Consider the following 13252-nt stretch of genomic DNA (forward strand, 5'->3'; position numbering starts at 1 on the left):
ATGACTGACAGGTGCGTGCAGCACTTTTTTACTGAGTAACTAGACTCTGAGTGCAGTGTGGCCGCTCCCTCTGCTCTCTGTTTAAAAAAAGCTGCTGGCGGTTATTCCCCACCTCCCTCTGCTGAAAGCAACAAGTTCAGGCGCTTTGTCTTGCTGTGTTTTGTAGGAAATGATTAACTTGAGTGGTGGTAGATGAGGTAGCCTGAAGGGTTGTTAACGGACAGGAACCCAAAATGTATTAATATATTATTTGTTTGTTTATCAAGCACTTTTCAAAACTCCAACCTAGTGTTTTACAAAGGCAGCTAAATCAAACAGGTGGGTCATACAATTATAAGCACATCAAGGGGTTAAGGAATAAGAAATCTATTTTAAAACAAAAGAACTCTAAAAGACATCATTCTTTTAAAAGAGCATGAAATTGAATTTAAAAAAAAATCCTAACCAGGACAAATTTTGCAAATAAAATTTAAGACGGGTTTTAAAGAGATCTCTCACTCAGCAGACCTGATCTTCTCAGGCAGATTATTCTGTAGCTTCAGATCCATCATAGCAAACATTTTGAACCTCTGACGATAATTGACAACTACTCATAAGTGTTGTGTATCAACAGCTTAATAACAAAAGTTAACTTTACCATGATATAAGTGAATGAATGATTGCAAGGACAGAAAATAAATGAAGTAATAAAATAGATGAATAAGAAAATAATTTAAATTCTGAAATATTGTTAATGATTGTTGAGTAACTTTGTTCTCCTCTCTCTCCTGTCCTCAGCTCTAGCAGCCAGTGGTGGCCAGCTGCCTCTTTCTAGTCTTGAGGGGGCCAGTAAGGTGATGCTGGGGGCCTCTGGGGGCCAGGCAGGCCTCCACTCCTCCCTCTTCCTCAACCACCCAGCCCTACTCCACATGAGTCAGAACCCCGGCGCTGGACTGCTCAGCGCTGCAGTAGCCAAAGCCTCCCAGGCCTCCCCTTTCCCATCAGCCAGCAGCATCAGCCCCACCCCCTGCTCTCCCTCCCCCTGCTCAAGCCCCGCCTTTTCCTGCTCCTCCAGCGAAATGGCACACAGCCCGCCCTCTCTGGGCGGGGCCAAGATTGAGTGACCGCGCCAAGTGCCAATCAGAGAGGGGGAGGAAGGAGGAAACAGGAACCTCGCCTTTCACACCAAAGCTATCTCTTTCTCTCTCTTGCACCCTTCTTCCGTTAATTTTTTTCGCAATGTTCCTCTCTCTCTTTCTCTCCCAGTCTTTCGATGCCAAAAATACACAGAATGAAAGAGGAGAGAGGGAGGGAGGGAAGTGAAAGAGGGGAGAAGGGGGGAAAGGGGAAGATTGAAACCAAAAATCTTTATCTATCCAAACATATGGAGAGGAGGCAGCGTGGGACCTTTTAGTCAATAACACGTGAAATCGACATGGCATCTCTCCGCTCCTTCTCTCTGAAGGAAAACAAACCAATGACTCTTTAACCAAGAGGCTGAAGAGACGCATGTCGGAGTGCATAAACCAAAAATGACAAAAAGTTAACTTTACTATGTGACAAAGGAATGGCGGCAAGGACAAAAATAAATGGAGGACTGTGCATAAGTTTTCCTTCTTTTTATCATTTTGAAAAGCTGCGGGTCTGAAGGAAGAGGAGAAGGGACGATACGTTTAAACCAAAAATTTACCTGAGGAGGAGGCGGAGGAGGAATACACAAAAAAAAAAAACGACAACCATACCAAAATCCCATATACCAAAAACCAAAAATACGGAGAGAAAAGCTTTATTCAAAGGACGTGTAAATACTGAAGCTATCCAGGACCAGGACTCTTCTGCTACTGCTACTGCTACTCACACACACAAACTCACACACATAAACACACATCAGGAGCCAATCCATCCATCCTGCCATTGACTCATCCTGTCTGTCATGTGTCTCTTTTACGTTTCCATTTTAGATATTTTGGATAATTTTTGTAAACGATTGTGACTAATCGAGTGAAACGCTGGTGTTTGAATGATGCCAGTACTGCTGTATCTTCATGTGTTAGTCTCTTTACTACCTCTGGTTCTAAGAGCATAGATGAGCTTTACTCTGTCCTTTTTTTTTTTTTTCAGATGACCTTAACAGAGGCTTGTGAACCAGTATTTGTTTTTTTACACTTTAAGAAGTACAGATGGGATTTGTTTTTTTTTTTTACTATTTATTAGTATTATCTTAAAGTACAGCTCCTATTTATTGTTGCAGCTTTTCTAGTGCCATTACTATTTCCCTCATCATCAGTGCCATTATCATCATCATCATTATGCATTCATGGTTTCATCTTGCATTTTTTTCTGTCTGCAATGTGACTTTTCTGCAGGAACAGAGATGACGAAAGTGAAAAGATGCTCATCTCACCAAGTGCCGTAGATCCATAATAGAGCTGGCACACTGCGAGTCAATTTTGAAGGTGTGAATGAATTTATTAAGACGTAAACATGTGACACTTTGTGCTCTTAATCAGTTCAATCTTTCACTTTTAAAGATGTAACCTGTTATGGGTGACTCCGTGGCTAAATAAACACGCCCTGGAAAACTTTGCACACAGAGAACGGCGTTTGTTGAGAGCCGGCGACCATGTTAAAAGTATGAAATAGGGCCCTGATTGGAGATTGAAAGTAATAACCAATGCGACTGGAGGCTAAATAAGTCAATAAAGCCGAGTTTAGTCACAGCTGTTTCTCATGCCTGCCGACACCTGTCTGTCTAGACATGTTTACTGATATTTGTCTGTTTCCATCATAACTCCATCAATCACATTTCACTGCCATTTTCCACCTCAGACTGCCATTAATTCTCAAATGGAAACCAAAGCATTCTCAAGGCTGGCCTGAACTCTTCTTGCAGAGCTTCAGCCAAGACGTATGAACACAATAAAGACACAGGAGTAGGGGGGTGAGAACAGGACTTTACCACTGGAAACCCTCCCCCTTCTGATGTAATCCCCTCCACCTGACCCGTCCAAGTACCCACAGGGGGAAGCTTTATTAAGGAAACTGTTCCTTTACTCCGAAACCCCCAGAATGAGGGTGCACTTGGAGGGGACACGCTGTAGTGAGGGGCAGCAGGCGTCACACTTTTTTTTGTAAAAGGATACCAAAAATAAACGCAAACCAAAAACCCAAGGAATGACCGAAGCAAACCAAAAAGAACCCTTAACCAAATGTGGCTGGAGGGAGGAGGGGAGGAGGTCAAAGTGCATCCCTCTTTGTCTGTCTGTCTGTCTGTCTGTAAGCATTCGCCCCGCTCTGAAACTGTGTAGCAACGATGGACAGACAGGCAGATAGACAGGTGAGCAGGGGGGAAAAAAAGGACAGACAGTTCCTCCCCTCCTCTGCCTCTCTCCCTCTCCAGCTCAGCTCTCTCTCTGGTCCTGGATGGAGCTAAACGCAAATGACCTCACTGAACTGAAATCTTCTTTAAAGAAAAAAAAATCTGTTTTTATTTTTCTGTTGGTTGGTTCTGATTGTTTTGATCTCTGCCGTGTCTCTTGATGCTGTTTTATGTACTGTACTTTAGTGCTTATTAACTCATTTGGAATAACTTACTCGCTTACTTACTTACAAGAGCTCCTTATTTTTTTCCTAGTCGTGCTAGAGATTTTTATCAGGTGGTTGAGAAAAAAAAAACTGTGAAAATTTAGCTTCCAGATTTTTATTAGATAAAGAAACAGACTGTCTTGGCAGATCTAAAATAGAGACACAAAAAGCCAAAAGCAAAAAGTTGAATAGCAAACTTTAACGATGCCAAACCAAATACAAAACCAAACCAAACACAGTGGAGAGGAACAGGAAGTGCCCTCTCTACACGAGGGTTCCAGTCATTATGCCTGAGGTGAAGCGTGAGGGGTTTTTCTGTTTGTGTTTATAAGAAACCGAAATGGTTAAAAAAGAAAAAGGGTCTGCTGTGATGTCTTGTCATTAATCCTGACCCCAGCGACAAAGTAAACACTTCAGCTGCAGATGAATACGCTCAGCGCAGGCCTCAGGCACAGTCGACGGTTTGAGAGTCGGACATTAAACATATCCAAAGAATATTTGGTTTGATCCACGCCAGAAAAAAACAGTCGACACACACGCGAGAATCGAACCCCGAACCAAACTTTAGATGTGGGGTAGGGGGTTTTAAACCAGGAAGGTGAAACCTTCTCTCCACATGGACTCTTAGACGGAATGTATCTGTTAGTGCTTCTATAGATTTTGTAGAAAAAAAGATCTATGTTCTACTGCTTACTTATCGCTAATGTATTAAAATGAAAAAAAAAAACCTACAAAAAAGACAGAGAAAAAAAAAAGATCCTAAAAACATTGATGATAATAACTTGATTTTAGACCAAAAATTTAAACTATCTCTCTTTGGACTTTTTTTTATTTCACCTTCTGAAGATGATTTAGACTTTTGATTGTACTATTTATTCAGGGTAGCTTTGATTTGTTTGCGTGTCTTGCTATTTATTTGTTAATTTATTTGTAGAGGTGCTTTTTCATATTCTGGGATGTACTTTTTATGATTTTCTTTTTTTCCTTTTTTGCCCCTCGCTGACTTTCTTTCTTACTTCTTTAAACCAAATAATACAAGAAATGCAACCAGGGTTCCTGTAGGGACTTAACAAGAGAATATGGCTGATCTGATGTCGGCCATAATCAACTTCTCTTCCTCACTGAGATGAAGTTTCCTTTAATAGGAAGCGTAATCTCACAGTATGGAGTCAGCACTGTGTGGATCAACACCTTGTGAGTTATGGGGGCGGGGGGATTATATCTGTAAATGCTTTCCAGGGGGTCATGTCTTCATGGCTCCTGATATAAAGAGAAAAAGTTTACATTCTGATTCAACAGGAAAAGCATGAATTGAATTCATGTGTTGTAGAAAGAGGTGTTGGTTGAGACACAGTGCTGCTTCTGTCCTCTTTATTTTCTCCCCAGGAGAAAGTTGACAAAAATCTTTACAGCTACACAACCAAAAACACAGAAGAAGATCAACGGAGGCAACGCTCAAGTTTTTTTTTAACATGATGGACAAGATTAAGAGAGAAGAAGAGCTCCCAGCTGTAAATCAGCCTCTCAACTTCTCACTTCATCTCGCTCTCCTTTTTGTTTAGATTTGTTTTTAAAAAAATGTTTTTGTTTCAACTTTTCTCTGAGTTCCTTTGAAAAAAATTCTTCATCCACTGTAGGATGTAAAAGAGAGATAGTTCATCATATACCTCATAATCTTTGATGATAAACCAAATAGATGAATGCTTTAAAATGCGGGGTTACAGAGGGGATCAGGGTGCCGGGATGGTTTGTGTGGATGGTGTGTTTGTGAGGCTGGAAGCAGACACAGTGAGGCTTACCTAATAGAGATAACACAGATGTTTGGGATCGATCTGCAGAGTAACAGATCATTGAATAGATTGCAGAGGGAGACATTTAAGGTCAAAGGCCTGCACTGGTTCATGCGCCTGTCTACACACACGCACACGCACGCACACACACACCCTGTCCCCCTGGAAAACACCCCCCGCTGTCTGTGTTGAGCTTTGAACACAGCCCTCTCCTCAGATCTGACCCTCACTGCTCCCTCCCTGTCAAACACTGAGGACTGTGGGCTTAAAGCTGCTCTTTGGCACAGATCTAGGATCAGATCTGGTATAATTTCAAGCTTTAAAAAAAAAAGCTGTGTGTCTGAGAGCAACTTTATCAGCAAGGTCGCCGTGCCCTCTCTCGCCTTTAGGTCTCCTTTGCCTGATGAGCGGGCAAATAGACCACTTGATGTCCGAGTGTATCAGGGAGCGCTGTAGGGCAGGTACCTGGGGAACGGCTGAGACCGGGATAGCTGGGTGACGCATACACACACTCCTCACAACTCGTGTGTGTGAAGAGAGTCTAGAAGTTGGAGGGAGAAGAGTACATGTGAGTCCATCTTCTTGTTTTGCTTCGCTGCTGTGTTTCTGAAATGAAACTTTTTTTGGTTGACTTCAGGGTTTAAGGGACTGAGTGTGAAGCGCAGGTCTCTGTGGTGGGGATACCCCCTTAGTGAATGATACCAAAGTTAATGCCCTGCCACCAGATCCAGCATGATGTACACGCTCCCTGAAATCCTGACGTCCACCAAAGTGTTTCAGAAACTCTTTCTCCACGCCTTCACATATTCTCTACAAGCAACAAAAAATCTGAAAAAATTAGAAGATTTCTTTTTAGTAGAAACCTGTATCCATTTTGTTACTAAAGTTAAAAGAAAAGTTGATATCACACTCATGTCTTGGACATTAATATAAGTCTACCGCTAGTAGGTATGGAGGACTACTAATCAAGTAAAAATAAAAGCAGGACTCGGCCCACACTGATTTCCAGTCAATGCAAACAGGTTGGAAGTTTTCGAGCAAAGTTATACATAATCAAATAATCAAACAATAAAACCACAATTTTAAAGTGAGGGTTTTGTTCAGTGTGGAAAGGGGAATTTGAAACCTTTCTTAGTGAGCTTTACAGGTACTAGCAGGCAGAATTGTTGCCCGTAGAAGTTTAAAAACTCTTATTCAAACCAAACTCTACTATTCAGGATTAGTGGCTCATAGCTGTGGAGCTCTCCTCACTCTAAATCAGACTTATTATTGGAAAGTCATTGTCTTTTGCTGTAGGTGTAGATTCTTTCACTGAGCTTGGAACAAGATGGAAAAAAAACTGCTTTGAATATGAGTGAATCAAACAGTTTGATTCAGTAACATGATTCATACATTCCACCTCACTGACAGGGATCAAGGTCAGACCTGTCCCCCTGTTTCCAGTCTTAATGCGACGCGAGGAAAACCGTCGAAGTGCAGCTTGATTTTTACCATAAAGGAAGTAGTGTCAAGGTTTAACTATTTCTTGGCCGGAAATTGAATAAGTTTATTGCTGAAAATGTGCAACAACCAATCAGTGCTTGAAGTTGATTTGAACCATCTAGAAAAATGAGTCAGAAAGATAATCATTCTGGACACGACAGCATGAGAAATGTGATTGTTGTTGGAGAAGGAGAGACACGGCAAGCAAAGAAAACAACTGAACAAACCGCAACTTCTTCCTCCACCCACTCTCATCCACACAATCATGCTCTTCCTCTCCTTCTCTCATTCCTTCCTCTCTCTCTCTCTCTCTTTCTTCTACAATACAGCTTTAGTCCAAAGGTTTCTCCAGCAACACAGCAAAGCGAGTCAGATGTTAAAGAATAAAACCAAAGAGCTCTAACTTGACCTTCTCCTCAACCTTTCTTCAACTCCACTGAATCCTTCACCTCTCTCGCTCTCTCTCTCTCTCTCTCCATCCATCCATCCATCCTTTTCTTTCTGCTCTTCTTCTCCTCTTCGTCACCTAGCGAGCCGGTCTGTGAAGCACTAACCTCAGCTATCCAAAGGGGAATAATAATAATAATAATGATCATAATTAAGATGATGATGAAATGTATATTTTTAAGTATTTGTCATTGGAAAAATAATCTTAAGCTTCTCATAATTATGATGATGACAACGACAGCGACGACAACAACGATGATGATGATGATGATGATGATGATAATGATAATGAAGTTTCTCTTGGTATCTTTGTAGCTGTTCTGATCCTTCTTAAGTTCTCGTCCTTTCTGCTCGTGCTGCCAGAGTACCACTTTACTCCCATCATCAATCCCTCCCCCCTTTTTCATTTGTTCTACCTGATGTTTGGTCCTAACGTCTACCTGTCTGACCTTAGACCCTGAATGTTTGTGTCTATGCCTCTGTATGTGTGTGTGTGTGTGTGTGTGTGTGTGCGTGCGTGTGTGTTTGTGTGCGTGAGAGAGAGAAAGAGTGAGCAGTCAAACATTAAAACCAAGGGAAGATTTTCTCTGGTAGTTTTTTCTTGTTAGCTGTTAAATAGGGGAAGGAGGGGCTTCTCTCTCTTACAATTCCACCTGTTTGCGAGCCTGTGTGTGCGTGACAGCAGGGTGGGGTGGGTGTGGGTGTGGCATAATACACACAAAAAAAAGACAAAAAGATTCCTTGTTCTTCAGACAACAAGCCCCCACACATGACTGTCAACTGTAAAGTAATGTTTGCCAACTTCTTTCACATGTAGCTTTAATCCCCCCTGACACGACAAAAACCCTGCGTCCCATAGTGTGTGTGCGTGAGTGTGTTGGTGTGTGTACAGGTATGGTTGCATTGCCATTACCCCTCCCTTTGTGTCTTCCATCATGTGAGCAGTCCTCCCCTTCTGTCTCCCCCTCTCCCTCCCTCCCCTTCCTCTCTGTCTCCCCCCTCTCCTCCTCCCTTGTGGTAGCATTTAGCCTTTTAGTGTATTTATCTTGAAAACCAAAAAAAGAAGAAAAATAACTCTACTTGTTCATTGTACAGTGTTGTTCATTTTAAGTCATTTTTGTAACTGAAAGTGTTTCATTCATCCAAATAAAACAGGAGACAAAAACTGTACAGATGACCCCCTCCCGCCTCGTGTTTTGTTTGTCCGTTTTTTTTACAGTTAAGCTTTATACTAGACTTTTTTATTGAAGGCTTGAGCGTCAAATTGTTGTGCACTTCAACTTGTCATTCCATGTTTCAATCAGCAGAGGGTGGTGTTAGATTAAATATCAGAATCAGTCATCCTTTTTGGACTGCTGAGTTTGTTGCTTTTTTTCCCCTTTCAGAAATGGAAGACCAGGAGTGTCATGAACCGATCTAATTATCTGTTCTATATTATCTATTATTATTTCATAATTAAAAGTAAGTCACTAATGGTTTACTTTAATGTTTTATGAATCTGTTTTATGTTGATTGAATTTGATAATAGTAAAAAAAAAGATGAAATCATTTAAAGTTGTCAACATTACTCCATCAAATATAATGTAAAGTGAAAACATAACATGACAATTATCAAATACACCACTGACATATAAATCAAATGTAATTTAATGAAATCTTTCAAATCAATTTCTCAGTTTTAAAGACAAATTAACAACAACAATATTTTAATCTGGCATTTATGAGGGCAACTTACTTCTATGTTTTTTTACCGTTTCTCTTTTTCAGCTTTGATAGTTTATTTTTTCTACAGTTTTATGTCAGTACATTAATTCTTTACTTCTATACTCTGAATACTGATGGATCATTCATTTATTGGTAAGTACTTTTTTTTAATCCTAATTAAATGAATTATGATAAAACACTTTGTCATTTATTCTATTAGTTTATGGATTCATATTCATTTTGAAAATCGTGAATTGAATACTTTTTGATTTCATATAAACTAATTAAACGTTTACTTTGTTGTTGTTTTTCTAACGCTTTGTTTCCCCATACACTGATCTTCAATCACTTCCTACAAACTTAAAGCTAAAGAACAGTAACCGGGTCTGAGTTAATATATCAACAACTCATCTGAGTTTTCTTCACACAGAAAATCATAAACCAATCACAAATCTAAACAAAGAGGCTGTACCCACAGTGTAAGTACTATCTGCTTATATCACTGTGGTGGTTTTTGTGACTTCCTGTAGTACAAAATGTTTTGGAGATAAAATGATAAGCCCTTTAATGAATTTGTCAAGCAACAAAAAACTGAAAGGAGCTTTATTTTATTATCCATCTATCATTTAATTTGCTGACTGAGCAAAAATACAATTTTTATTGAGATTGATTTAATGATTTCTAATGCTGTATTGATCCAACAATTAGTCAAATAATCAGAAGAAATACCACCAGATGAAGCCAGAATAAAATGTATTGTTGATGGGGCTATAAATAAAAAATGTCATACACATGATGTGTGCAAACGTGTAAAAATGTCATACACAGGATTAATTCTACAATCTGTATTAGGTGAAACTCTTGCTTGTCTCACACACTGGATCAGGGTAATGATACTTTAGTGCGGCCACTCAATTTGCAGACTTTTTTAAATTATTCAAGTAGCATAAGGTCATTTGATGTTTAATTCATTAGAAAATAAACAACAAAATACCAATCTGATTGTCAAATGTTACTTTTTTATCGATTGTTGTCTGTTTGAAGGTTAACAATCAAAACATTATCGGTTTATTTTTACACTGCATGACAACAATTAACAAAATGTTACATTTATGGTTTTGAGATCATAATGCTTTGAATAAGTCAACAGACAACAGACCTCACAGTCAAGTCACTGTTGCATATTGACCTGAACTGGATCAATTTTAGCCCAGTGACCGCTGACAGTCTGAGTGAGAGTACGTCATGTGGGTGAGGGCGGCAGAGTGTCACCCTGTGTCCTCACACCCTGCTGATAAGTTCTCACCCTGCAGACCTGTTGCTGATGGAGGGGGGAGGGAGAGAGAGAGAGGAGCCACATCATCTTCCTCCCGCCATTCATTCTCACTCAGATGAGTCAGGGGACGTCTGCTTATAAACAAACAACAAGGCGTTCGTTTGGCCTTCTCCTTCCATCCACAAGTCTTTGTCTGACTGTTTCTTCCACTTTCTCCTCCTCTTCCTCCTCCAGCTCATCACCCTTCCTCTCATGTTAACTGCCTCTCCTTCAGTCTGTCTCCTCTGCCTCTCCGCTGCTCCCCTGCTGTGTGGCTCAGTAGGTGGATGATTAGGTAGGATGCTTGAGTGTGTAAGTGTGACAGCTTTCAGACACCCACCTCCGAGTTGAGTCACGGCCGGCGATGGTGAGCATGTGATCCTATCACCACGGTGACTCGGGTAGATCTGTGCTGCTGTGTTGTCGCAGCCATATGGAAAACTTGTTCTTTTGCACTATGAAGACATTGTACAAATACAGCTTTGTTTAAGGTTGAGCTAGTTTACTTCTTTTTTTTTTAATCACAAATACTGAATGCTGCTATTACTCTTTAAGTCCTTCAGCAAACATATTGTTTCATCTCAAGCAATCTAGACTACATGCCAGATGGAAATACTCTACTTTTTAGTTTCATATATTAATTTAACAACTGTTACTATCTAAGAGTATCTCAAATATTTCTAATTAACTCGACTTCAACCCAATGCAACCTCAACCAGTTGCATCAGCATGAATAATCCACTGATATTACTCACTTGTTTCTGCATAACAAGTACTTGACTGATACTTTTAAGTACAAGCTGTTGGGACTTGTGTACTTTTACTGAATGAAATATGTTGAGTGCAGGACTTTACCTGTTATGTTGTTTTTTTATTGTGATAATTCATTTCTATTTAAGAAAATCTCATTAGGGCTGTAGCCAGGATTTCTGAAATACTTGAGTCATTAATCCAATCCAGCCAATTTACCAACCACCTCACAACAAAGAATGAGAAGATCTGAGAAGAGATTTTTTCATATGTTAAGTGTAAGTTACTTATGAAGACCCCACAGGTTGAGTTTTAGCAACAATATTTGCTTCGCTTTCTTTGAAGACACCAGTGGTGATAAGCAACAGTTGTATGTTTTTTGTAGAGCAGGGTTGCAGCTCAAAACACAAGCATGGACGGGAAAGGAAGTCACACCACTTTACATCCTACATGAGTTAAAAAATGTTTGATCTGAGCTCCGTTTCTCTCTCTTGCATATCAACTACTGCGGAATGATAGACGAATCAATGAAAGTTTGCATAAAGAAGTCGCCACTTACACTCAGAGCATTTGACCTTGAGAAAATGTCAGGACAGTCTGCCTTTGTCTGATTTAACCTTTCACAATGATCCATATGTGATTTATTATGTAGGATTGGAGGGGGGGGTCTCAGGAATTCACAGTGCTCTGTTTAAAACATATTCAAGATGACTGACAAAGCATCATCAGTACAATGACAGTTTTTGCTTTTATATGACTGCTATGTGTAATTGAATGGGAAATATTAACAGTATCAACAGATGAGTGGTGAGGAACATGATGACAAGCAGAAAAGAGTTTGAAGAAGCTTCTTTCCGTGCATCAAGAACCCCCTAGGTTTCACACCTGTTGCATGATTATAATGTCATCATCTCTATCCATCCCCGGGGAATTTTCCTTAATATTTCCTGCTGCGTTCACACCTTGGCTTATTCTGACTTCTTTTTGAAATGTTACTAAGATGCTTGTAGAAAAAAAGTACAGATAAGGTCAGGGTGAAAAAATATCCGCTGTTTGCTTTCAGACGTGCAGCTCACACTCACAAGTTGTCTACATTTTTAGAAGTGCATGGAAGAAGTGTGTTACGCTAAAAATGCAAGTGCTTCCAACAAGAGGCCATAAGTTATCACCAGTATGTAGTCCCAATTAATGATAAAAACTGACTACACAGACAGTTATTTAAAAACAAGTAAAAAGTAAAAAAAAGTTTTTACTTGTTACTTTACAAGTGCTTTACGAGCATTCCTGAACTCTTGAAAATTGTAAATTCTTACTGAAGCTCAAATAATATTCAGCAACACAACACTTCTAAATAAAACTATGTTTAATTCATGTTGATGAAGCAGATTAATCATACACCACAAACATCATTTTAATTTTTCAATCCAAATTTAGACCGGCTCTTTACTTGAAGAAAAAGCTGTTGCTATGTGACAGCACTGAGTGGAAATGTCATGCTATCTCCAGATAGTTATTAAAGGAGGGAGCAGATTACTCGCTGTGGCCCCACTGAGCATCATAACTTTGTGCGTGCCATTGTTGTTTGACATCATCTCAGAAATGATGCCCGTTAAGGCAGTCTCTATGACACACTCTGGCATGAGGCGGGTAACAGGAGAGCAACATATCTGGTGATGTGAGGAGTCAGTTAACACAGTTGGAACTCTGATGAGTTGGAATAAACCCAGTTTAGGGTGGAATTGGCTTGAAAAGGAGTCACTGTGTCAAAGGTACAAGACGACAGGATGCCAGCTGTCAGGTTCAACACAATTAGTGTGTGTGAGTGTGTGTGTGCGCGCGTGTGTGTGTGTGTGTGTGCTGTAGGTTACTCTGCTGTGTGTTTTGTATGTTGTTTTAGAATCCTCTGTTGCCTCATCATGTTGACCTCCAGTGGAACTGACAGCTGGCAAACGTATTAATATGTGTACATATATAGCACTATTTCAGTAAACTATAAGCATTTTAAAGTTCTACATTAAAAATCTATGGTCAGTCATTTGCAGAGACTTGAAAACACAAGAATGTTAATTGCAGTTTCAGTATGAATAACAAGGGGTGCAGTTAATGAGGATTTCTCATTTCTTTAGTTTAATGATTATTCATATGCTAATAAACGAGAACATTGTGGGGGAAACACATCACATTAAGATGATGCATTTAA

The 13252-nt window shown here is 39.9% G+C and overlaps 1 protein-coding gene across 2 annotated transcripts in view; it reads left to right on the forward strand.

Moving 5' to 3' along the window:
• pou2f2b (POU class 2 homeobox 2b) overlaps positions 1 to 8453 on the forward strand; it is a 48834-nt gene extending 40381 nt beyond the window's left edge. For both annotated transcript variants that reach the window (XM_065957913.1, XM_020640623.3), the window contains one exon: positions 778 to 8453. In XM_065957913.1, coding sequence (XP_065813985.1) covers positions 778 to 1103 — 326 coding nt within the window. In that variant the 3' untranslated portion in view covers positions 1104 to 8453. The remainder of the gene's footprint in view (positions 1 to 777) is intronic.
• Positions 8454 to 13252: the final 4799 nt, after the last annotated feature.

Source organism: Labrus bergylta, chromosome 8 (assembly GCF_963930695.1).
Source record: "Labrus bergylta chromosome 8, fLabBer1.1, whole genome shotgun sequence".
Lineage (NCBI taxonomy): Eukaryota > Metazoa > Chordata > Actinopteri > Labriformes > Labridae > Labrus > Labrus bergylta.